The following is a 27,249-nucleotide window of genomic DNA, read 5'->3' on the forward strand; positions in this document are numbered from 1 at the left end:
GCAGCTGGCTCAGGGAACTGCCTTTCCCTCCTTCAGTGCACAGCAGTGCAACCCTACCTAGCTCTCATCTGCTGCACAGCACTTGCCTGGGCATTTTCTAGAGGCAGTGATACTCTCTGCACTGGAATTTACACAGAGAAATATCAACTCTAATGTTCAGCTCTGTATGATTAAGCTGAAATGAGAAATGTTCCAATAGGCAAGAACAGCTGTAATCAGGTAGAAGCCTACACACTGTTTCCAAAGCCATTAAAACCCTATTTCTTCCCTCCTGATTTAAGAAGTCTGTTAAGGGTCTGTGCTGTTTTGGTTTAGGTTTAAGTCTACAGAGGGTATAGCTAGCAAACACTGAATGCTTTGGTTATCTCTCCAGATGAAGATACTGCATTTCCAAATTATATACTTTTTTCAGAAGGTTTGGTTTCTCAAGGTCAGTGCAATATCATAGAAAAAAAAAAAAGGAAAAAAAGAAAAGGAAGAGAAGAGCCCCTTACCTGTGGCAGAGTGCAGACTCTCCAAGCTCCAGTACCTGGACAGGACGCCTCTCATGCCACCACCACCACACACCACCCCGCTGCTGTCTGAATCCGAGCCCGGCGAGAGCCCGGAGCTGCCGCTGCTGCTGCAGTTCTCGGCACTGTGAGCCCCGCTGGACTCGCTGGGGCACTGCTGGGTCCTCATGCGGGCGAATGCCAGGGGGAGCCGGGGGCTCCAGGGGGCTGCGGCGGGGAGCGGGCAGCGCTCGCAGGGCAGCGGGCAGGGCAGCGGGCAGCGCTCTGCGGGGAGCGGGCAGCGCTCTGCGGAGCCCTCACAGGGCAGCGGGCAGCGCTCTGCAGAGCCCGGGCAGGGCAGCGGCAGCGGGCAGCGCCGGCGGAGCTCTGCGCTGGATCCCGAGGCTCCGGTGGAGCCCTCACAGGGCAGCGGGAGCGGGCAGCGCCGGCGGAGCTCTGCGCTGGATCCCGAGGCTCCGCTCCGCTCGCCTCGGTGCATCCTGACATCATAGGGGTCCGCTAAGGAGGCTCCCTCCGAGGCGGCTCCGCTGCGCTCGGCCGCAGCTTCCAGAGGCTGATTTTTATTAAAGCCGATTTCAAGGCATTAAGGAAGCAAAGGGTGAGACAGAGATCTCTCCTCCTAATTTAGCAGGACTGTCAGATTAAAAATAAAGACGTGGAAATAGTAGAATTTCATGCGTTTTAAAAATGCCCGAGTGAGAGAGACCTTGTGTTATCTGCTTCCCCTGAGAACTCAGAAAGGATTTAACATATAAACTAATCGTGTTTAGAACTGGATGTGGCTGCTGCTATTAAAAAACTATTTTTGTAAGTACTCGGAAAAAGAATTCAAAATGAAATTAAAGCCAGAAAAACACAGATTGAGATTTGGGAAGATTGCAGCTGGGAGTTTTGAAAAATCATTTAGCATCCACTCCCAGACTGCAGACCTGGTATGATCCCGATTTCCATGTGTGATCTTTGCAAGAGACCTCAGTCCCAACTGAAACAGCATCCCCAACTACCATTTACTAGGAAGTTTTATATTCTCATTACCTAAGAGGAGAATCCCTGTATCCCTGTAAGAAGGATCTTGAAAGAATCCCACTTTCCTGGGAATGCAGAAATACCTGTACACTCTAACAAGAGCTTTGAGGCACCACAGAGATTTTTTAATAAAGGACATTCCTGGGCTGCCACTCTGCTCAAAGACCTTGCACACAGCAGATCTGTCAAACTACCAAAATAATTGAAGAGCAGCCACATGGTTTGTACCCTGTGCAGAAGAAAAGAGTGTAAGACCAGAAGTAGCTTGATTCAGTGTGGGATTGCCCAGGCCAGGTGAGTTTAGCCAGGTGAGACTGCAAGTAGGGTTGGAGCAAAGGAGGAGATCAGCTCCCTCAGCACATGTGGGAGAGGGACAGCCACAAAGGAAAACCCCACACTGCTCCTGTCACATGGAGAGTGAACGTGGCTCCAGACACCCAAATCCAAACCCAGGAGCCCAATTTCACACAAGAACTGAAAATGCTTATTTTACAATTTGTATGTAAGGTGGCTCTTTGCAAAGTAAATAAGGCCATCACAGCTTGTTGCAATAGAGACCCCTTTGAATTTGCCTCACTATCCATGCAGTAGCAGAGTTATTTCAGTGCAGTAAGACTTCTGATTTACTGAGTATTTCCTAAAAGGAAAAAAATGCCACACTCCATCACTGGAGAATATCACAAAGCACCGAATAATGCTGAACCAACTTAAATATTTCAGCTATTCTTTAAAATAATGGTCTCTGCAGCAGTAAAAAAAAAAAAAAAAAAAATTACATTTTTAGTGATCTGTAACAAAATAATTCCTTCAATTATCTTCTGAATGAACCAAAATATCTAATACTTCCTAACAGAGAAATGGAAATGTGTTCTTGATTTGACTGCAGTAGAATCACTCTCCTGCATTGATCTGATTCTTCCAGAACTGCCTGCATTCAAGTACAACTGGAGAGAAACTCCTCTTGATCACAATAATCAGAGGAAGGTAAATTAAACATTGACAACAAGGACAAATGCAGCTGTTCTGTGGATTTGGAGAACAAGGCATTGAGAAGAAGAAAGGCAGTGCAGCTCTTCAGACAGCAGAGGTGCTAAAGAGAGGCTACAATTCAGTCCTAATTATCCTCATGTATGTGTGTCTGTTGTAGGAATGCACTGGAGAAGAATTTTCTTTCCACTTTCTGTGGAAAGAAGAAAAATTCTACACAGCCAAATTGTGGAAAGCAAAAATTTTGTCAGCGTTCAAGACTGCAACCCATCATATAGGGGTTCCACCAACTACAGATTTTTGTTGTTGTTGTTGTAAAATCTACATGGAGACTTTCTTCTGTGACATTAGAAAAGAAGTTATCTAAGGTTGATGTAGCAGTAACTGACTCCAACTAAAGATTAAGAATCTCACTGCACAGCCTGGTAAAGATAGCCAAGCTAGCCTTTGACAACCTGATCCTAAATGTTTGCTGGATTTTTTAGCCTCTGCTGGGTTCTCCTGTAATCTTGTAGCTTTGAACAGTAATTACCAGAATCATTCAGGATTTCCTAGGACCTTCTTCTTCTCTGTTTGCCACACAGAAGGTTTTTATTGGTATGCTAAATCTTTCACCTCAGACAATCCCAGTCAACTTGCTAAGACAAATTTCAGGAACTCAGCCACTACCAGGCTCTGCTTTTAAGACTGGATGAAACCTTTTGAGTGAGCACATTATCAAAGACCTCACAGAGGGCAAATGTTTGTGGCTGTGGTTAAACAGAACCAAGACTGACATAGTGGGTCTAATCTTTCTGTGATTAAGAGACAAAGTGAAAAGTATACAGTAGGCAATGTGATTATTTTTTAGCCACTTAAATTCAATTATACTCTTCTAGTTAATGGGGATGGAACAGACATTTCATGCTACAGCTACCATGATGCACTTCTGGGAACTTGCATACCACTTTCTTCAAGAGCTAAAATGACAAAAATGGAATAAATAACTCAGCTTGCTATTTTGCTGAACTACAGGACTGCTAAATATTTATAAGACATAATGAAGTCCTGTTATTGAGCTAATATTTTCCCTCTTGAACAGATTTCTCCAGTGGCTGTCAAACATCTTCACATTAACTGTTGCCAAGTGTGAGTTTAACAGCACATCTATAGCTGGGAAAAGAAGATGAAAGATGTCCACATGATGTTGAGTAAACAAACAGTCCCTTTGCCTCTGAGAAATACTTTCCACTACACCAGGGAGGCTGGAGGATAACTCAGTATCACTAAGTGGTCACTGTTTTCCAGACTATCCACAAAAGATTCAGCCCTTGAGAACTTGGCTTGCCTATTCTTGTTGCAGGATTTCCAAGGCCACCATTATGTTCCTCATCAGCACAGGGAATTCATGCCTCTCTGCTCAGCACAGCCAACCACAGCTCTGTGGTCTAACTCCAGGGCATCTCTTGTAGATATCTGATGGAAAATTCAAAGATCTGAGGCTGTTCCAATCTGACAAGACATGTGGAAAGTTGCCAAAAAGATTTGATCTGCATTTAGACAATGATTTAAAATACTACAGGTATGAGATTTGTTCTAGCACAGCTACAAACCTATCTTGTAATACACAGGTTGCAGGTTCCTCCCTCTACGAGGATATGACAAACCCTGGAGGTCTATGGTCATGTGTGTGTCCCTGTCCCAGTTCAAAAGTTTCAGAGTGTCTGAGAGGCAGACTGAGGGAAACATCTGGGAAAGGGTGACAAGCTGGCACGAGAATAGGCAAGTCTCTGCCTGAGAGGCATGGATAGCAGTGACAGCAGGGATGTCAAGAAACTCCAGTTCTGTGTCTGTCTGTCACTGTGTCACCTTGGGATTGCCTCCTGCTGGAAAGTCCCTAAGGAAAAGCTCAGAAATGGCAGCATCTGCCCTGAATGTTCTTTCTGCTCTAGTCCCATGGGTTGGTAGCTCTCACACCCAGAACTGCCCCTCTCCTGGCTTCAGCCTTGTTGCAGCTACATTCTTACAGCTGCAGCCACTGTCCAAACAGCTTCCCAGCAACATCCCCAATTTTAGGCAGTCTTCAGTCTATAAATAAACAAGTATCAGACTCAGGAGAGATGGGGAAGGAGAAAATAGGTCTCATAGCCTAAAAGACAAACATGCTGGTCCACTGCTTTAACCCAAAGCTTCGTTATCCTGCTACTGCTCACTCCAGTACATATTAGGCCCTTCCTCCCACCCCTTTCCTGGTGCAATACCTGTGTCAAAAGGTCTCCAGAGGCTGCTAAAAAGCAGAAAAGTATTCTCATACCTACTTAGGAAGTGGCTTGCTTCCTAACCTGGCAGTAAGGAACAGACTGAACGGTACAAATGAAGACATGGGAGACAACCAGAAAACAACCAGACAACCAGAAAAGGAGACGGAGGGGTCATTGCAGTCAGACTTTGTTGCAAGGGGAAGCAGAGGGACAGACAACAATCTCTCATCTCTAACAGTCGGTGGCAGGACCTGAGGGAGTGGCCTGAAGTTGTGTCAGGGGACGTTTAGGTTGGATATTAGGAAAGGTTTTTCTCACTCAGAGGGTGGCTGGGTACTGGGGCAGTGGTCCCAGCACCAAGCCAGGCAGAGTCCAAGAAGCATTTGGACAAGGCACATGCTGTGGCTCGTGGGGACTGCCAGGAGTTGGACTTGATGATCCTTTTGGATCCCTTAAAAACCAGAATTCTGTGAACTAAAGGGAAAAGACACTCGATATTCACCAACACTCCCGACTGAAGCGTGTGTGCAGCCAAGAAAGCTGTTCCCAACCATTCGGGTGTTCTGATGTTTGAGCAGGACGGTGAAGCTCACTGCCCTGGGGTGCCCGTGTGTGCTGGAGGGGGTTCAGCTGCACCCTCCTGCCGGGGGCTCTGCTGGGCCTGGCCCGGCCCGGCCCGGGGATAGCCCAGCTCAGGGACAGCCCGGCCCGGCACAGCCCAGCCCAGGGACAGCCCAGCCCAGGGACAGCCCGGCCCGGGGACAGCCCGGCCCGGGGACAGCCCGGCCCGGCACAGCCTGGCCCAGGGACAACCCGGCCCAGGCCCGGGGACAGCCCAGCCCAGCACAGCCCGGCCCGGCCTCGGGACAGCCCAGCTCAGGGACAGCCCGGCCCGGCACAGCCCAGCCCAGGGACAGCCCGGCCCGGCACAGCCCAGCCCAGGGACAGCCCAGCTCAGGGACAGCCCGGCCCGGCACAGCCTGGCCCAGGGACAGCCCGGCCCAGGCCCGGGGACAGCCCAGCCCAGCACAGCCCGGCACAGCCCGGCCCGGCCTGGGGACAGCCCAGCTCAGAGACAGCCCAGCCCGGCACAGCCCGGCCCAGGCCCAGGGATAGCCCAGCTCAGGGACAGCCCGGCCCGGCACAGCCCAGCCCAGGCCTGGGGACAGCCCAGCCCAGCACAGCCCGGCCCAGGCCCGGGGACAGCCCAGCCCAGCACAGCCCGGCCCGGCCTGGGGACAGCCCAGCCCAGCACAGCCCGGCCCGGCCTGGGGACAGCCTGGCCTGGCCCACCACATTTAGGGGCTGGGAAGGGCAGCCCTATGAGGAACGACTGGGGGAGGCGGGGGTGCTCAGCCTGGAGAAAAGGAGACTCAGGGCTGCCCTCATCACTCTCTGCAGCTCCCTGAAGGGTGGTTACAGTCAGGTGCGGTTGGGCTCTTTCTCCAGGCAGCACTGACAGAACCAGAGCACACAGCCTCAAGCTGTGCCAAGGGAAATTTAGGTTGGATATTAGGAAAAAGTTTTTCACTGAAAGAGTGATAAAGTTCTGGGATGGCTGCCCTAGGGAGGTGGTGGAGTCCCCATCCCTGGGTGTGTTTAACACAGCCTGGATGTGGCACTGGGTGCCAGGGTTTAGTTGAGCTGTTGGGGCTGGGCTGGACTCGAGGATCTGGAAGGTCTCTTCCAACCTGGTCATTCTGTGAATTCCGTGATTCCACAGCGGTCAGAGCCACCTGCCGGTGCCGCCCGGCTCCGCAGGGCCTGCCCGGGCTGAGGCCCCGGCGGGCAGTGCCTGTCCCTGCTCTCAGCCTGCCCGTCCCTGCCAGCAGGGCCCAAGGCAGTGAGAGCGGGGGATCCGACTGCGGGGAGCGCCGGGACGGGCACAGCACATCCAGCGCTAAAATGAAATTTCTCTGCTGTCTGTCATGCTGTTCCAGCAAAATGCACCCAGCCCAGCCAGGATAGCCAGGCTGTCCCCAGCTCTTGTCCCAGCCCCCGGGTAGGTGCATGACAGGGTGTGAGAGCTGTGCATGGCACCTTTTGGGCTGAGACCATCCCAGCCATCATTTCACGCTGCAGAACTAGAGAGGTCTCCATCCTCCATCCCTCCCAGTCTCTGCAGCATTCTCTGCACAAGGTGAAGAGGTGCAGACTTTGGGAGTGGGAAATTTATTCGTATTTTCAACATGGAAGTATCTAGTAGCACTGGATATTGCAGAATACTTTTATATCCACTGTCTTTTATGACTACAACATAGACTGGGATCATTAATACAAGCAGCTGCAGCTTTGGAGTTAGAAATCTTAAAATTAGATTAAATTAATTGACTATTTTATATTTATTTTACATGCCCTACAGCTCTGTCAAAAACAACAGGTATCACGACAAATCTGTACAAGAACCAAAGAAGGCATTCTGCTGCACTACTGCTGCCTCAAGGACATAGCCAATCTTAAAACTGATCCATCAGCCTCAGAGTATCACTTCAGTAACTTGCAGTTTTCTTCTCATCCACATCCTACCACAGGCAGGACACGTGCCCACATTCATCTCTTCCAAAATGCTTCAAATGAAGCCCACATGCAGCAGCTAACAGAAATGGCTGTGGGAGAAGAGCCCCTGCTTCCTCTCTCCACCAGTTTCCTTTCCCAGGAGCATGGTTTTGGGGGTGGGAAAATGATTCTGCTCGATTTCACTTGTTTTGCTACATTTACTCAGAAATTCTTAGGTCACAATAAGAAACTCACTTGTACCTATCTCAGGAATATTGTGTGAATCACAGATGATTCAGGTTGCAGGCCCCATTTCTAGACAGCATATAAACACCTAAAGCACTGCCAGCTGGTCAGTCTGCATACATTTATTTCCCCTATTCACCCTCAGAAATTCATACATATTTTTTAACTCCCTCATGTCCCAGTTGGGAACTACCATGAAATTTGTCTCAGCTGTGACTCAGAATGTACTTCTATGACAGCAGTGCTCAGGGATTTCAGCTGATGTCAGAGATACACAGACAACTTGACAGTGATGGGTTTCCATGTGGGATTTCCAAGGAGTAAAGCTACAGCTTTTTTAATTCAGCCAGGGAGCTGGTCCTAAGCATTGGGGCAGCACCAGATGCCTGTGACAGCAAGTGATCAAAGCCCTCAGTGCTGAGAGAGCAAAGGCAAGGCTCTCAACACCACAATAATAAATAGTTTTCTTATTTCCAGATCAAGCCTCATGACTCTGTGCAAGAGCTGCACAAACAAACCAGTTTTGCTTGACAAAATACTATGACCATTCAACTCTGATGTAATTAGTACAATGTTATTGTCCCTTAATTAGGTAACTCCAGCAGGGTTTAATCGATGGTACAGAGACCTTCTGAGGCAGAAATGGCAGTTTGGCACCCAACTGTGGCTGGCTTTTCCTGGCTAGGTTCCTAACCACCAAACAACTCCTCTGCATTCTGTTTCCCTTATTCCAGCCCAAAGTGCTGTGATAGAGATATCAGCAGTGTTTGGGCAGGCGCTGTCAGATGGAGAATTTAAAAACCTGGCAAAGATACATCTCACAGTTTAATAATCTGTGCAAGTTACATTTTAATTCTGAGAAAGTGTCAGTCATCGGAAATGAAGCAGACATGATACTTCATGTGCATTCCTCATGAAAACACAGCATACTTGTTCTTTAGGGGGATTTAAAGTACAGGAAATTTCTGTCTCTAGAGGCTCATTTAGTTGCTTTAGTACCTAATTAGCAACCTGAGAGGAATCTCACCATACCCACTGTAGTGCTCTCCAGCAAACACAAGGCAGAGTCTATTTCATCTGCAGAAATCTAATTCAAGAGTGTGATAGAGGTGACATCATCATAGGTGGGACAGTTCTCACGAGACAACACACTGTTTCTACATCAGGCACACTGTTGTATTGCACTAAATAGTTATTTAGTTATTTGCACTGGGTGTTTGGTAGTTTGCACTGTTCACATGATTTGTATCCTGTCACCACAGGGTCTTCCCCCTTTTCCCCCATCAGTGCTGGTGCTCTCTGCCTGCGTTACCCTTTCCCTCACCCCTCCTCACTTGGATCCCATCGGCTGTTGCGCCCTTCCTCCGTCCCCCTTCCCCTCAGCTCAAAATCCCCCTGGGAGAAGGTGACGCCCACTTTTCCATCTTGGGGGTCAGCTGGATGATCTGATGTCTCCTATCAAGGAAATAGATTTAGGACTTAGTCCCCATGTGGAGAAGAGTGCTTCTCATCTTTCACCTTCATCCATGCAAGATCGTGTGGGCTGGGGTCCATAGCTGCTGGATAGCAGCCGAACAGCCCGCCAGGCACGGATCCTTACAGCACACTATCACTGCAAGGAGTGATCTGTTCTTCACTAAAAAGCTGGCCATGCCTTTAAACAGCACCCTGTTCATCCACTCAGGGAGAAAACAAACCCGAATATGAAAAGCACATGAAAGATCCCACTCTAAAGCAGAGAAAGCATATGAAAGATTCCACTCTGAAGCAGATTTCTGCTCAGACGTGGATGCAGCAATCATCGTGATCAGGTTACAATGCTCATCACTCTCAGTAAAGCAGAGCCTCACTCTCTCCTGCCCCCCACCCAGCCCAGCCCAGCCCAGGGTACGCACTGGGAGCGGAGATGCGCCGTTTGCAGCCCACACAGTCCAGGCCTGTCGGGGTGCTCTTGGAAAAGGAATGCAGCTTCAGGGGCAGGATGTCAAAGGCAACAGGAGATGTGATGGATGGACTTATTCCAGTCTGCAACAGGACAGGGAAAACAAAGGCAACAAACATTTGGTTAAATGCCCAGCATTCATCCCAGAGCACCTCTTCCCACCTCTGATACCTGCCCGTGTAAGTAAGCAGCATGTTAGTGGACACACATGGATGACTGTGGCTAGAAATGTTAGAAAACAGTGAGAAGGCAAGGAAAACTGCAAGGTGATGAGAACAGATTCATACTTCACATACAGCCACACACACCTCCATTCACAGAGAGTTTCACTCCTCTCTATGTAGTGTTTCTGTGGGGTTTCATTTTACTACAAAGAGTCATCCCCTCAGCTGCAGAACTGTTCCTGAAGCTTTGTGACTAATAGGTCCTCTTCTGGTATTTAACATGAAATTAAAGCTTTTCCCTTCAGAGATTTATTGGTACCAGCCATACAGAGTGTGGATAACAATATTTTTCTCGTCAGCTAAAGGTACAAGTAAGAATTCTCACACTCTCCTCTACCTGGCTGATTGATTTTATAAAACTTATAGAACTTAAAAGAACTTTGAAAGCTCTATACCAATGCCAGATCTCATTGAGTTACTAACTTTGCTGGTTTAAAGGAGAAGACATAGAGATACATACACATAGCTCATGGCCTCTAATACAGAATGTTAATTAATGCATGCTGCAGGTATGCTTTTATCCTTTTTTCCTTTTCTCTCTTTTCTCTCCCGTGGCTGCCACATGCAGAAAACATCAGTGCCTGGGAGATCAGCTGGTCAGTAAGCACTGCTCCCATGGGCCAGTTTTTCACCTCTATCACGATTGCCCCTTCCTTTTGCCACTGACATTGAGTTACAATATATCCATCCTTCACTGAGCCAGGAACTTGAAATAAGGAGATCGCTAGGGTCTTTCCCTCTCTCTACCAGCACACAGCATGTCCTATCAGCAGAAAGTCTGCTGACCAGCCTTGATGCTGAAACCTCTCCTGGTAAAGGCCATTAGCCAAACCTTCCTTCCCAAACTAACCAGCACACAGTGCTCACACAGCTGAGAGTGCTGCTGCTCCATGCCTGGTTTGGTTTTCTATTCCTGGACTTAACTTTCCTAAAACAAAGAGAACACAAATCACTATCTCTTGAGGGATAGCATGAATCCTGTTCAAATTAAACTCAGCAGTGCCTGTTTCTCTAGAAAAGTCACAGCAAAGATCCAGTGGGAGCACACACTCTTCTGGTGACAGTGAAAATCAAGCTTACTGGGCCACAGCTCTGAAAATGTCAAGGGTAAAGTCTAAGTTATTTACATGAAAGGTGGTAGAAAGCCCTACCTTATTGTTCTGTTTAAGACTAGAAAGCAGAACCCTGGCCTAGGGCTGTTACAACTGCAAGCTTTATTATTATTAATTCCTGGGACATCAGAGCAAGTTTTGGTACAGGCATCATTTGATTCCTATGGCATGGAAGGCAGGCCTGTACAACCCTAACTCATGAGAAGAAGCATTTTCAGCAGTGTTAGCTACATGGGGCAGGGATTGTACAACCTACAAGGGAGAGGATGAGGAATGAGGGAGCAGACCATAGTAAAGGTCCTCTCTCCTGTATTTTCTGCCAGAGGTTCCAGAGGTTATTTCTATGCTTTTGTGCACAGCAGTTCAGTCCCTGGCAGGGGCTCTGTTGTGTATCCATGCCTTGTCAGGTGCACATCAGGGGGAGACATTTTCATGAAATTCCCTCCTCAAAGTGTATTCATTTCCATCTTAAAATCTATCTGAGTTATCCACAGTGCTCAAACCATGGTACTACACAACAAAACTTCATTTTCTCTTATTTTGGATGGGGTAAAATCAGATTTGCAGAAGTCATATTCAGAGCAATGAGCTAAAGATCTGTTTTTCACTGCTTCTCATTTCTCTTTCAAAATAAAAGAGCTTTTTTTGCACAATACCCTGTCTGGGTATAAACCCCTGATGGGCCTTTTAGGAATCTCTCTAATTTGGCAGTGCACAAACTGTCCTCAAACAAATGCAAGTAGAAGCCATGTCTGTGCTTCTATTGCTGTGCACTCAAGAGGCATCAAGTTTAAGAACCAGGGTTTAAATTTTTGTCAAAACAGGAAAGCATTGGAAGGTAATAGACAGGCAGTTCAGAGCAAGAATAATTCCCAAACCAGAGCCCATTGCCATTACAGCACTCCATATGGCAGTGGTTTGGGGCATTGTCTCTGCTCCAGTGAGGGAACTTCTCCTGCATTAAAAAGAAGCAAGAGGACCCCAGGCTACAGCCTGAAGCCCACCATCATCTGAAGGGCACAGCCTATGGACAAGCAAAAGAACACAGATTCATCCACAGCTATGTTTGTCTTCTTCCCCTTGGGGTGGGCACTGTATTAAGACTTTAAGGCCTGAGATCAGAAGCTGCTCAGGCTGTTACTGGCAGCATCTCATTATAAGGGACAGCTGGGTCAGGCTTTGAGTTTGACTGGGAATTTACACAAGCTGTACCCATTTAAGGAAGTGGAGAAGTTTACTGGGCCTAAGCAAAAAAATATCCACAATATATAGAATTGTTTGGAACTGGCATTTTAAGTGTTTTTGGGTTTTGGGTTTGTTTTGTTTTTTTGGTTTTTTTTAGCTTATAGATAGTTTCTTGATTGTTTGTCCATTTTCCCTGTCCCAATTGCCAGCCCTCAGAGTAGCCTTATATTTCCATTATGCTCTTCTCTGTACATTCATCTGAATGATAGAGTGGTATCAGAAATCAGCACTTGAATAAGCAAGGATTCCTCTCTGCTCTGCCCCATTGAGTTGTTTCCCCAATATTGCAGCATTACATCTCCTTGAGGGCTGACCTGATCTTGACTTAACACAATGTGACTTGTCACAACAGAAGCCACACATCCCAAGGCAGCTGTGTCAGAAAACATCAGACTTGTAATTTCAGCTCTCCAAAGCTCCATACAGTCCCCTTGTTGCAGTCACAGAACCACAACAGACAATGAACATCTTAGAGAGCTTCTTTTGGGATAATTTGTTCCTTCTTATTAAAAGGGATTCAGCATCATTCTAAAACTGCCCTCAAACAGTGCAGCTTGTGACAGCACTCCCAAGACACTTAGGAGTATGAATAAACCAGCACTATTACAGGACTAGAGCGTTGCAAAGACAGAATAAAATAATATGAAAAATAAACTGTGTGATTACTATTATAAATAAAAAGCACAGGCCAAGAAATTCAGTTATATGGGCATAAAAAAGGAGACTTTGAATCCCCACAGTCCTCTCATTAAATCAGCATTTTGCTTTCTTGGTCTGCCTACAAAGATTAAAGTGTCAATAACTTACAAAACACAAATGGACAGAAACAGTAAACCCCAAACCTACCTACACCCTGCTGCCAGAGAAGAATGAACCAAAAAACTGACTGAGGTCCAAGAGCCCCCAGGCAGGTGATGTTCAGAGAGGCCTCGTGGGCACAGGGGCAGCTGCAAATCATGGTGCAGCTGATTGCAATTTAGAGGTGAGTTTGCACCAGAAAATAAGGGTGGAAATGCTTAAAGGAGAAGCTGTTTTCTGGCAGCCTCCAAATGTGCAGTCAATCAGCAAAGCAGACAGCATTCAAGCTGTGTGATCTGATGGCTCCAGGGGAAGCTATTGAGGGAGCTGGTCACTGCTCTTAGCAGCCTTAATGGGCTCAGTGCTGGCCCACATGCCCTGCAGCACGGGCTGGATTTCCATCACTACCCATGCTTGTCCAGGAATTGTGAGAAATATTTTTAGTACATTTCACTGATTTCTGCTAATCCCTGACCCTGTGTAAGCCAGGCAGTCACTTTCACTAGCCTGCCTCATCCCTGCACAGCACTAAGCACTCAGAACTTCAGCCAAGGAAGAGAAGTGACCCGAGTCATTTATTTCTAAATTATTTTATCCTAACATACACAAACCTCAAGAGCAATACTCATTGTCTCCATCACATAGGTAGTATGGAGCTGAGCCAGGGAAGCATCCTCACTGAACTGAGAGTGGGAAACACATCAGAGAATCATATCCAGCACTCATCCAGGCAGCAACTGGCCACACTTTGTGTTGAAGAGCCCAACACATATAAAATAGCCCAGATTTTTAGTCTCTTTCCTTGAGAAGGGGAGAACAGGGAGCAGTTTTTCAGAGCCCCTGTTTCTGGGGTTGCTGTCCCAGGTGTCTGTCAGGTTGATGGGAGCTCTCCCAGTGATCAGGTTTTCTCTGGGCAAGCCAATGTTTCACCTTCACCATTCACAGAACTATCTGTGCACATAAGCTCAAGCACATTCTGAAGTGGTGATAGGACTACTGAGGCCTCATCTCCTCTCCAAAATTGTCATTTTAATGTAATAACAACAAGAGTCAGTCAACCAGGACAACAGAGAGAAAGGGAAACAAACACAGAGAACAGACCAAAAAGGAAAACCCCTGAGGAAAGCTTTTGTTTGAGTATCTGCTATGTGATTTCAAGCTTGATCAGAAACTTTCTCAATATCATCGTGAGAGGCTTCATAGAGCATCCCTTGATCTCATGTCTTTTTTCCCCAGAAGTCCTTTTGTATGTGTTAAGGCTAATTTTGGCTCTTGGATAGAGATTTGTGACTCTCCCTGAAGGGAACAGACCTTAGCTCTGGATCCAAAAGTAACAGATGCCATCAGTGTGAGTCACAACAGCCACAAAGTTTTTCACAAGCAATCATAATGCTGAACTAAAAGTCTCCCTCAGTGGAGAGGAGAATATTAATAGCTAAAAATCCAATGGCAATGTTCTCTTGAGTGTTTCACAGCAGGAATTTGTTTCAGTAGGAATTGTGGAGTTGGCATCAGATACAAGGGAAGTCTAATTTAAAGTCTGTTATTAAAGTTATACAGCAACACCACAGGGCACAGAATGAGATTTCATCAGTTTAATTTATATTGATTTAAGGAAACTTTGATTTGCTCCTTGCCCTCCCCATCACTCAGCTCACAAAGCAACCTGATTCTCTTGCATTCTATTCCCACCATCTCACAGGGCATGATCTGTTCGATTTCAGAAGCTAAGGAACCCACCACCTTCAGATGTTATCACTTAAGGGCCAGTTTGGTGTTTCTGCAGTCTCCACAGAGTACCAGGCCCACAGAAATGCTGACAGAAGTGGTACCAGACAAAGTGTAAGGACAGGAACATGATGACAGCAGAGAGAAAGAGCCTGAGCAGAGAGGAAGACAATGCCAGAGAACGAGGAGGTCGGCGTGCAGCTTCTTACTTTTGAGGGGTCCTGTGGGAGATGTTGCAACTGAACCCCTCCCTCTGGCTGTGTCTCCTTCTCTAGCTTCCTTTTTTGACTCCTCTCCATCCAAACATCATCGAAGCTGAAGCACTTATAGAGGGGTTTGGGTCTCTTCCTCCTCCTCTCTGGCATCTCCTTGGCTTTTTCCTCGGGAGCAGGGAAGGAGGGCGTGCGGGCTCTGCTCTCCAGGGTGGCCATGGGGCACGCTGGGACCCGGGGGGGCCTCCTTTTGCGATGGGGAACCCATTTCTTATTTGGCCTCTTTCCAGCTGCTGTTTGACATGGCTGTTTAGACTCCTGTTTTACAAACTGCAGGTGAAAACACAGGGTTTGTTGGATGGAAATTTTGTTCGCTTCAAGTCAGTTTGAACAGAAGATGGCAAAGTTCTGTTACTCAGCCACAGAACTACTCAGAAGAAAACACTTAGGAGCACTCCACCCAGAAGCAGCAGCTCTGCTGTCCTTTGAGGGTACAATATACACTCCCTGTGCCCAGGACAGTGCCCTGTTCACCCTCATTTCAGATGGCATATCCCACTGACATTCCATCAGGATTTAGGTCCCTCTGTCTCTATAATATTGTTTACAAAGACAGACTATGTCTCTGAAAACAGAAAAAGGACCTCTTGTCTGTTTCTGGTTTTCCAACTGCACTTCATTATATGATGTGAAAAGGCTTTGTAGATGCCTGCAGGTCTGATATATTAAGCCCTGTGGTTCCTAATGTGCTCTTTACACTATCCATTTTATTTGCTTGATGCTGAGCCAAGAGCAAGGAATTGCAGAGCTTTGCCCTTCACTCCCCTTTGAGTGGTTGCACAAAATTACAGTTTTTATACTCAAACAACTTGAAATCAAGTGTGCCCTTAGGCAACCAGCTACTACTCCAGGTAGCATCAGTGTGAGAATCAATAATATTTAAGGTAGGCAATAACAACCCTGGGGAATGAGTGAACTCAGGAGTCTCATGACAAAAAAAAAATCCTGACAATACTATCTGTCCAGTTTCTCACAGATCACTTGAAGAACCCAAATAAAACAACCCTAAAACCACTGCAGCCACTTCCTTTCTATTTTCAACTAACCAACAATTCCAGGTCAATTCTTCTTCTCCCCTCATAAGACATGCCAGTCTAGAAAGAATAGATTCTGTGAAAAAGGTGTTTTGTGCCTAGCCCCACCTCACTGGACAGGAGCAAGGAGAAGAACATGTGAATTCCAAACATGGGACATTTTAGGACAGTTTGCTCTTGCCTGATGAGTAACACAATTTATGCAAAAAAAAAAATCATGCCATGAACAGATTAATTAAACATGTAGGGAAGGGCCTGGCAGATGGGCAAACTGGTAATGGTTCTGTCTTGCTGTTTGCAGCATAAAATCTTTGTCCTACATGAAACCTGGGCAATGTTAACAAATAGCAGGAAATGAGAGAGGGGCTGGTGTGTGCTCCACCAGGCTCAGGGGAGTGACTTACCTGAGTGGTAGCCAGAGGTGTCCAGGGTGAGCTGATCCAGTGCAGTTTGGCACAGCACTAACACAGATAATGCTGACACAGCTATAAAAATACCTGGCTGGGGCTGGGGAGTAAATACAAATCCCCACCCTGGAGGGCACAGTGGGAAGTGAGCTCAAGAGCTTCACTATTACAGATATGTTTTGCACTAATGTCTTTACTCATGTGGAACAGAAAAGGACTTTTCTTCAAATTCACCAATAAACTGAATTTTATGGTCTCCTTAGGAAGCAGCATACATAAGGAAGGCCATCCTTAGCATATAGATGATAATTATTTTGGAAAGATTTAACACTGCAAGTACACTTTGCCCAGTGTCTGTTGTAATTTCAGAGATTCCTGAAAATACAGCTTTGCTTAAAAAATCCAGGGTGCAATTCTACTTCATTTCACAATGTCATGAAAAGGGAAGTAAATAAAGCCCTATCTATTTTAATAGATTAGATGTTGTGTTTTGAAATCTGGGACATTTGCATTAATTTCTAGGTTCCAGCTGCATTGTCCAATTTCAGATATCATATTCTGCAGCCTCCAGAAGAATCAGGAAAATGAAACTGTTTTTATATGTCTTAGATACCATTTAAATTTTTTATGGTTTTCTTTGAATAATTTAATCTAGCAATCAATTTAAGTAATTATTTATTTGCTCCTAATGCTTACATTATAGCATCTAGTCTTGCCTTTTTAAGGCTTTACACATGCCTCATCTCTACACTCTTTTCTAGATGTTCGTTTGAGCTGTAATTTACAGGTCAATGATTTTATTCATCCTCTGAGAGGCTTCATCTGTTGACAGTGTGTATAGTCCAAGTCTCTTGCTTTTTCCTAGGCTGCAGTCTCTTGTTTGGAATGCAGTGTGCAGTATTAAGTTTGTAGGTTAACCTGGTGCCCATGAAACAAAATATTTTAAAATAAAGCTGAGCACAGAAGGGAATAAAGCTAATTCTCTTCCCCTTTTCCCCCCTGCAATTCTGATACTACAGCTCTTACCTCTCATACTGCCACCCAAACACTTCTTTGGATTCCAGACAGCTTTAGAGAAAAACCCCAAGCCAATCAAGCAAAACACTTTCATTTGGGAATACGAGGAGAGGTTGAGAGAGCTGGGTTTATTCAAGCTGATAAGAGAGCACTAAAGGCAGTGTAAGAGCAGTCACCAACAATTTTGTATTTACATGGATGATGGGACCCAGCTCTTCTCAGTAGTGCCAGACAGGGCCACAAGACAGTGGCCAAAAACTGCAGCTTGGAAAGTTCTTGTTGGGCATTAGGAAAAAAAAAATCTCAAGGAATGTGTTTCCCAGAGAGGCAGTGAATCCTTCAGCAATGGAGGTTTTCAAAAATTGGCTAGATAAAGAGATGGTTCTGCCTATCTTTGTTTCTATACAAAAAATAGGGACTTTCTGTAAAAAAGTATGGAGAAAAGGCAGGATAAGATCATCTTGGATGGTATGTTAAAGGCTTAATGTAAGCTGAGGTATGAGAGGCAAAAGGCAACAGCAGCAAAAGCTGTGTGAGGCTCATTTGAGTTGAACACAAGCAGCACTCAGCTGTTATGAATTGATCAGGCTGCTTCAGATGAATGAACCCTCTGAAAATTGTCTGCTTGGGGTATGCAAAAGTTAATGCACTCTCTCAAGTACCACCTCTGACAATCTGCTCAAAAAAATTATTCTCCCATTTTTTAATGTCAAAACTCATCAGCAATAATAGTGAAAAAGTAGCATGGTCAAGGCATGTTCTGGGATCTCAGTTACAGCTCAGTCTCAGTCACTCTGGGGGTTGTGCTTAGCCACTGAAAGAGATTCCTAAGCTCCCAGCCACTTACAACTTGGGAAATCCTCTCTGGGATTAAAAGCCTACTGACAGAGGAAGTCTCTGCTTATACAAATCTTAGCCAATCACAAAATTCCTCATGAAGATCCAATCTGTTCCCTGAGATTCAGCCTGTGCAAAGGACTTAATGTGTTACCTGGGTTAGAACAAAATACAACATGAAAAGGAGACCGTGAGCCTGCAGTTTGGGAGGTTTTTTCTGTTTGTTGTAGAAAAGGCAAAAGAGGACTTCTAGTAGCAACCAAAAGGTACTTATGGTGACTGCAGAAGACATATGGTACTTCTAAAGACAGCTACTCATTGTCTAAAGTGATTTTACTTCTTAAAAAGTGACTGCTAGCCATAGGACTTGATATCTTTGTTGCCTTTCACAATGAGAAACTTACTTACTATACACCAGTTACAAGGCTGAATTCTGCCTTAAGAGGGGTAAAACCCAGCTTAAAACTGAGATAACACAGGGTGATGTCTGTACAATCTTTAATGGTGTTGTGATTGCTCCATTCCTTTGGGTTTTTGTAGCAAATCCTCCCTTTAAGAGCACATCAATTCATACAGTCTTGAACAGAAACAGAAAGAATGAGTGCTACCTGTCTTAAACCAAGAGGAATATTTTTGCACTCATCTAACCAATGAGCCATTGAGCCATTGAAGAGTTTCACTGAATTCCTAAACCATAGTAGAGCAAACCCAACCACTCCCTGGTCATTCCCTGACAACAGCTCACCTCGTCTCGGAGCATGTCAGTAATGGAAGAAGCTGTATTTAAGCTGATCTGGGATTGACTGCTTATGCCACTGTCATCCCTCTGGAAGTCGTCCAGCGAGTGTAAGAGACTCCCTCTGGGTTTCAGTGTCTTTGGCCTCTCAGGAGCCTCCAGACTGCTTTCCACTTCAGAGCTGTTCCCAAGAGAGATCATAGAAGCGGCGCAAACGCGCCCGGGGTAGCGAAGGTTCTTGTGCTGAGAAGTGGATCGTGAGCTCTGAGGTTTGGGACTCATGGGCCTACAAGGCATGTCTTTACCATCAGAATTGGAGAGCTGGGGACATGATGGACTTGACTGACTAAATGCCAGCTGGAAGTCAGGGGGGCTAAATGGAGTTTTAATCCAGTATTCCTCTAGAGAAGTATTTAAACTGTTGCTCAGAACCTCCTGCTGTTCATCACAGTCTGAACTCTGTGAGTATCTGATACCCAAGTCATGGGACTGGATTCGTCTTCTCCACATACGTGCAGGTAAAGAGACATCAAGAGGCTCCACAGAGCTGTCAAAGTAGTTGGAGTCTGTTGAAGAGCCATTATCTGTTTCTGTTTTTAAAAAAGTGTGTCTGTTGGAACTATACTGTTGCTCTAGTGGTGTTAACACATGGCCACTGGTTGCATTGAGACCCTCCTGTGTGGATGACAAACTTACTAGGACAGGCCTTTTTAGTCCATCTGCCTCCTTGCTCTTTAGAAAAGCTTTCCAGGCACTCTGGCGAAGTTTGACTTTCTCCTTTTCATTTTTCACTGACGCTTTTGAGCTTTGCTCAGTGTTTTCCTTTTCTGGACATTTGGACTCAAATAAGCTTGAGAGGGATTTGTGGGCCAAGGCCAACCTTGTCCTGAACTTCTTACCCTCAGGGGTTTTGTTTCTTTTGTGTTCATTTTCAGGGAATAATTTTCTAATCCCTGAATGCTCCACAGGTTCACTGTCATTGTTTTCAGATGAACCTGAAACTTGTCGATCTGCATCTTCCATCAGTATCCGACCAGAGCCAGAGGCCTTCCTCAGGCTCAACCTGAAAAATCCTGCAGGTCTCTCATAAAATAAATCATCATCATCAGAGTACTCAGAGGTGTAGCTTTCCTTCCTGTGGAAGACTAAACCAGATGAACAACTTTTGAAAGACAGTAAACTTGCAGTGTCGTCATCATCTTTCCCAACATCCAGTTCTTCCATCTTTACCTTGCTGCCAAAGATACTGCTGCTTCCCTGATTTTCCCATGAGACAGGCTTAGTTTTCCTGAAAGATGTCATTTTTGGGAATACTAAAAACCTGGAAGATTTCCCACTATACTCATTCTTTGTTGGCTTTTGTACAGCTTTATGAAGACTGCTGTTACTCCCCAGGATGTGGGATGAGTTCTCATCCAGTTCCTCGCTGTTAGTGCTGCAGGTGCTCACATTGTCCAGGCCCAGCATGAAAGTGCTGTGGGTCTCCCTGTTCAGAGACTCATCAAAGACATCAGACACATCCAGACTGAGTGCACTGTCTTTGCTGGGGCTAGAGATGTCTTCTGCAGGAGAGGTCTCCTTTCCTTCTCTAGGAGAGGGTTCTTCACAAACACCTGTTTCTTCCTTTGAGCCCTTAAAAAAAAAGCCCTTTGAGCTTTCCTTTGCTCTCCTGCCTACTGCTTGTTCAGAGACCATGCTGGGCCAATGAAGGCTGACACCAGCACCATCTCCCTGCCACAAACTGCTTACACTGCTGCTCGTTTCCACTGTCACTGCCCTGGTAATAGTCAAACCTTCCTCTGTGCTTCCATGTGCTTTGAATTCCTCTTCCTTAGACACCTGGTCATTGCTTCTTCCAAGGTTTCTAAAGCCTGACCTTCCTAACTGTTCTCTCCCAAATTCAGAACCCTTCTCTGTTCTGCAGGGCTCTTCCTCAAAGGCCATCACACCACCTCTACCCTGTGATTTTACAGTGCTGGGCCCTTCAGGGCTGACACCAGCACCACCTTCCTGGCACACACTGCTTACACTGCTGCTGGTTTCCAGTGGCACTGCTCCAGTCACCAGTGGCCTTGCTCTGCAGTGCTCATCCTCAGAGAGCTCCACACTGCTTCCACTGGGGGATTTTACAAGTGTTTTTTCAAATGGATCTGTCTGAATTTCTTCAGGAAGTGTATCACTGCCTAGTGCTACAGCATCATCCCTGAATTCCAATTCTGCACTTGCTACTGCAGAATTACTACAGGTGAGCCCTAAGGATGAAACTACTTCTGTTTTCTCTCTTTTCTCTTCTGAAATTTCTGGTTTTACTTCAGTTGTATCCCTACCAGAAAGTACCTCTGCACTGCCAGGAATGGGGTGGGTGGCCAGAATTAGTTCTTCACAGTTACAGCATTCACTCAGAACTCTCGCTGGCTCACCATGAGCTTTACTGACAGTATAAGGGGACATCAAATCCTTGCTCACTACATTTCCCAATGTTTCAGCTCCCACTTCAGTAGGAAGGTTATCATTCAGTGTTTGGGACTGTAATCCTTTCTCTTCCACAGAGACTATAATTAGGGCAGGCTTTAATTCTGGAGTAGTCATTAAATCCCTTCCCTGCCTTATATCATCTGATCTGAGAGTCCTTTCAACAGCCAAGACACTCTCTTCATCCTTTCCTTTATGAGTAGGATGTTCATGTGTTCCTAGCTCTGAGTGGCTCCTCAAGGCACCAGTTTTGCAACTTGTATTTTGCTGCACTGACTCTCCATGCTCTGCCCCTCTGTCACTGCCATCTGGTCGTGTTGCAGCTTCCAGGACTTTCCAATCAAAGCCAAGATCAGAAGAATCAGAATCATCTGCCCATCTTTCTCCTGCCACAATCTCTGTATCTGACAGCTCAGATTCAAGGCCATTCTCCTTCAAATGTGTGTGCTGTATTTCACTACTGGAAACACAGTTTACAGAACAGTCCCAGTCTCTGCTTTCCACCCCAGCAGAAACACCTGCAGGAGAAGCTGCAGGGCACTCAGTGTCACCAGTGACTGATTCAACATCAATATCACATGGGAATCTGCTCTCTTCCAGATCTTGTTCAGCTGTGCACTCATTGTTTTGTGTAAGTTCAGTATCAATATCACATGGGAATCTGCTCTCTTCCAGATCTCTTTCAGCTGTGCACTCATTGTTTTGTGTAAGTTCAATATCAATATCACATGGGAATCTGCTCTCTTCCAGATCTTGTTCAGCTGTGCACTCATTGTTTTGTGTAAGTTCAGTATCAATATCACATGGCAATCTGCTCTCTTCCAGATCTCTTTCAGCTGTGCACTCATTGTTTTGTGTAAGTTCAGTATCAATATCACATGGCAATCTGCTCTCTTCCAGATCTCTTTCAGCTGTGCACTCATTGTTTTGTGTAAGTTCAATATCAATATCACATGGGAATCTGCTCTCTTCCAGATCTCTTTCAGCTGTGCACTCATTGTTTTGTGTAAGTTCAATATCAATATCACATGGGAATCTGCTCTCTTCCAGATCTTGTTCAGCTGTGCACTCATTGTTTTGTGTAAGTTCAGTATCAATATCACATGGCAATCTGCTCTCTTCCAGATCTCTTTCAGCTGTGCACTCATTGTTTTGTGTAAGTTCAGTATCAATATCACATGGCAATCTGCTCTCTTCCAGATCTCGTTCAGCTGTGCACTCATTGTTTTGTGTAAGTTCAGTATCAATATCACATGGCAATCTGCTCTCTTCCAGATCTTGTTCAGCTGTGTACTCATTGTTTTGTGTAAGTTCCTCAGTATCTATGATCCCTGGATCACAATCCAGGGAAGAGGATGTCTCCTCTTGGTTTGGATTGTCCTCACAAGCATCACTCCATGTTAAGCTGTCAGCACAAGTACCAGCTGGCTCTGGGCTAAGGCCACACGTCTCTGATTTAGAGTGCAAATAATAATCGATGCACTGGGGAGAGGCTGCTGGTTGAGAAACCTGACACACCTTTGAGTCTGTGTCAGTATCAAGAAGAGATCTTTTCATCCCAAATTGGCCCTCTATTTCTATAGCCTTTTCAGGGCTTACAGTTACCCTTCCTAAGTTTTTCCAAGTGTATTCAAAATCCAGCTCTTGAAGATGTATTCTGGAACACGACCATCTAAATTTGTCTGTTGGGTGAATACAGCTCACCACACATTCTGTCTCCCTTTGAGCACTGATATTTTCAGGTACACTGTGCCATGTTTTACTTTCTGTAATCTCTGAACTTTTTTGTGGTAGCCAGGATTTTGGGTTGAAGCAACTCTGGTAGGAGAGTGAATCTGATGTCAACATGGTTTCTGTACTTCCATATTTTATCCTTTTACCTGTAGTGTCCTCACTGTCAGCTGAATTCCTCCTGCTGCATTTTATACTGGACATAGACTCTAATTCACACTTACAGTCAGGTGTCTCAGTGTCACTTTTACAGTTAGGCCCATTTGTTTCAAAATGAAGATTAGGCAAACTGCAGCTTGGTACTGCATCTGACCGGAAGGAAAACTGCTGTACCTCAGGAAAAATCAAACAACTTTCTGAGTTTGCTTTGAAACAAGCAATGCTAAATACTGCAGGGTGTTCCTTCAGTCTTGCAATGTCATTTTTTGTAAGTACTGAGTTGGTAGAGGACTGCACTTCCCTGCTTTCTAACTCTGCCTTACTCTGCAGTGCTGTTACAGACTCTCTCTTTGCCTGTGATAAAATGCTCTCTTCATAGACTTGGCTCTCTGTGGTGGAAATATCACTGGATAATGTTAGCTCTTCATCACCTAATTCTTCACCTTCTAACTCTGCAAACTGGATGCAAAATTCAGTTTTGCTGGGTGCTTCTTTTCTTTTGGAGGACAATTCTAACTGTACAGGCTGGGCGAACTCTGGTTGCCTGGAGCTCTTCTGTTCCTGGAAGGTTTCTGCCTTTTCTTTGGGAAGATTACAGCACAGGAGGGGTTTTTCAGTAAACAGGCAGTTTGAATCCGAGCAAGCATTCCCAGTTATGTCACTGGAAAGGGATTCTGTGTCTGATGCACTCTCATAAGGCTCAGTTTTTACATCTGACAAAGATCCACTCTGATGTGACACAGTTTCAAAATAATCTTCATCTGTTTCTTGGCTGGATCCACGGACCTCCAGCTCCGTTGTGCTCGGGGTAGAAGAACTCAGATCGTCTTCAAACTCTCCTTCACTGATGTAGTTTTCAACTGGCTGTGGGGTCTGTGAATAAAGAAAAAAGAATGATTTAGCAATGATGTCCCACAGCAGCAGGGTGACATGAACTATTATTAGAAAAGGGACTTCAGAACACAATTAATTCAATACATACTGATGTCTTTGCAAGTTATACTCTGTGTCTTACTTCTTGATGGTCCTGAGGTCTTTCTGTTTCTTGCTTCTTTTTTTTTTCTTAGTGTTTCTTAATTAACCCCTTTTTCATTTTCACATGTAATTTTGCAGAGGCCAAAATTTTACTTTTGGACATATCTTTCATAGCCCATTACCAAAACACTTTTCACATTCAATTACATCAAATGGAAATCATCCCTTGCCAGTAGATGTAGAAACTCCAATGAACACATTTTCAAACCTGGGGAGGAGATTTATATGAAAAACCTGGGAAGTAAATATTAGTGTCTGCATTACAGAAATATATACAGAATAACTTCATACATATATATAAATAAGAGGCATAAATATATACAGAATAACTGCACTTGAGTAATCAGGTATTACCCATACCAAAACTTGAACCAAAGGTGAAAAAGGTCTTAAATCTCATTCTCCAGAAGGCTTATACCAGGATCAGTTATCAGAGTACACCCAAATCATTATCTCTGAGCAGAGGGATTAGAACCACACTGTCAGTATTGGGAAATATTTTTGTCACTGACAGCTGACCCTGGCAGAGCCTCAGTCTTCTTCAACAGAAGTCTGGACATTTCTCAACTTTGAAGCGGAAAATGAAGTCACAGCAAAGTGTCTTCAAAGTTTCCTGAGGTAAAAATAGTACTTGCTGTCTGTCAGCTTCAGGTTGAGCTATTGTCAGAAGTTCTACAAATGCACCCAGCTGAGATACTTGGCTGATTTCAGCTTCAGTCCCTTCACATCTAGAATGAGATGCCCCATAAATATAAATGGCAGCCTTTAACCCTAATGCTGGGTGCCTCTTTACCCAGGTTTTGGGGACAGTCCTCACAACAATGATTGGCATATTTTAAAATCTGAAAACTGAGATACTGAACAATGAAAGACTTCCCTAAAAGTAAAAAAAAATAACACAACACAAAGCAAAGCAAACCAAACAAAAACCCAAAAAACACCACAAGTGAATGGCATCCACCAAACTAGAACACAAGGTCCTTTAGCCTGAGTTGCACATCACATTCACCAGGGTCACAGAGGAATGTGAATCCTCATATGGGAGGACAAATTGCAAATCACATCAAAGAGTTGTGATTTGAGTGTCATAGAGTTTCTGATTTTAGACTCCAAAACATAGCATGTGAATTGGAAAAAGAAAGACACAAAAGTTATTTCCAAATGAGAATTTGTCAATAAGAAGAATTTTCTCTTGGCAGAAGAAGGAGAATAGAAATTGAATGGAGGAGGCAAGGAGGAGAATTCAGTACTTCAAGTCCAAAAATCACTTCTGAACCTGATCAAATTGCACTGCAGTGGCAACACAAGTCCCATAACCAGCAGAGCAATGTGTCCTTTCCTGTGTGCAATCAGTGACAAATGTAATTGAGGTCCTGCAGTAATGGCAAATGCCAGTGTCCCCAGGACAGGAGTGAGCAGCAGCAGCAGCTCAGAGCAGCATTTCACTGTGTGAGCAGTTGGCTCTCACAGCAGAGAGTGCAGCAGCAGCTGCTCAGCAGCACCAGCTCTGCCTCCTCAACACTGCTCTGAACACAAACTTACAGATGGCAAGAAACTCAGATAAAAACTATTCAGGCAAGTAGAAGCAAAGTCATGAAGATGCCCAACTGTGCTAAAGGATAATTATGAATTAAATTGCAAAAAAAATTAGGGCAGAAATCTCTTATGCTCCATCTATAATTCTAAACATAGCTATGTCAGGATATCCATGCTGTGACCCCTCCCAAATTCATTATTTTTAATGGGTATAATACAAAATTATGCATTTAAAGCAGAAACAGAGGCCCCACAATTGCCTCCACAACTGGGGGAAGTTGTGGGAAATAAGGAACAAACATCTAGGTATGAAGGGCCCCAAGTAATGCCAACCAGCAGCCTTGCAGTGAGCCCAGGACTGAACACAAGCCCCAGTGCTGCTGAGGATGAGAGCCAGTGCCAGGATGAGCCTGGCAGGGCCAAGGCTGCCAGATGGAGCCTGGGATGGAGCTGCCCTGAGGAGTGAGAGGATGTGGAAGGTTCAGTTTCCACCAAGTCTAGCCAAGTCCTCTGCCAAAGGAGAGGCCTAGAGCTCACCTTTGGTAAATCTGACATTTGTGAGCTCGCTGAACTTCCCTAATGCCCAGGAAGAAATGCCTACAGGGCCAGCAACCTGCATTTTGTGCCCTCTGCAGGTCTCCCTGTGTCTGTGGGAGCCCAGACTGTGCTCTGACCAGGTGCTCTGTCACACGTGGTTTCATTTCCTCCCAACCTGTACTGTGTGGATTTTGTTAGGGTTTCTGGGACTACTTCTCATGGTGTTTTACTGGGATTTTTCTGCAGAAATTGAGTTTAAAGGACTCAGTCAGAGCAGAAGGAGAGGTTTACAATGGGCTCTGACTTAGCCCTGTGCTCCCAACACAATCACAGGCTTGGGAACTGAGTATTTGTGCAGCAGTGATTCTGAGCCAGGCTGCCCATTAGACAACAGCCCTTGTGCCTTTAATTTCCATGAGATTACACTGAGAATTTCAAAAGACAAATTATGGGCTTTCTTGGGAAGAAAGCTTGAGAAAACCCTCAGCACCCATGGACAGGGTTGCTTGTTTATACATCTCTTCAATCTCAGAGCAGATAAATATTTGGAAGACAAGGGCCTGGAATAAATGTGAAAAATGAGCACTGAAATAAGGCTTTCACACTTCACAAACAATACACAAAACACAGCAAAGCTCCCCTGGCTGCTTTTCTCTTGCATGTCTCTTACCATCTCTGAAATGTGCCAAGAAAATAGGATGAAATTGAAGTTACAGATCTGTCTTGCTGTTATTACATGCAGCCATATATAATCATGTCAAACTAAAGTCACCAGAAAAAGGAAACCTTGTGACTTTGATGTGTGAGGTGAAGACCTTTATCTCCATAAAAGAAGATACCTCCCATCCAGGTTGTCCTCACATGTGACATTTGCTCCCATGGGCCAAGTCACTCTTGTCTTCTGAACATTTTTCATTTGG

General features: G+C 45.2%; 1 protein-coding gene across 2 annotated transcripts in view; it reads right to left on the reverse strand.

Moving 5' to 3' along the window:
• The window catches only part of ARHGEF4 (Rho guanine nucleotide exchange factor 4), a 139,429-nt gene extending 115,352 nt beyond the window's left edge, over positions 1-24,077 (reverse strand). The window contains exons 1-3 of one of the 2 annotated variants that reach the window (XM_054639051.2): positions 18,869-24,077; positions 14,766-15,098; positions 9,403-9,532 (exon numbers count right to left, since the gene is read on the reverse strand). In XM_054639051.2, coding sequence (XP_054495026.2) covers positions 9,403-9,532; positions 14,766-15,098; positions 18,869-23,266 — 4,861 coding nt within the window. In that variant the 5' untranslated portion in view covers positions 23,267-24,077. Of the gene's footprint in view, positions 1-494; positions 938-9,402; positions 9,533-14,765; positions 15,099-18,868 lie in introns of those variants that run through there. The other variant, XM_054639052.2, reaches the window with a different exon arrangement.
• Positions 24,078-27,249: the final 3,172 nt, after the last annotated feature.

This window comes from Agelaius phoeniceus, chromosome 10 (assembly GCF_051311805.1).
Source record: "Agelaius phoeniceus isolate bAgePho1 chromosome 10, bAgePho1.hap1, whole genome shotgun sequence".
In the NCBI taxonomy this organism is placed as follows: domain Eukaryota; kingdom Metazoa; phylum Chordata; class Aves; order Passeriformes; family Icteridae; genus Agelaius; species Agelaius phoeniceus.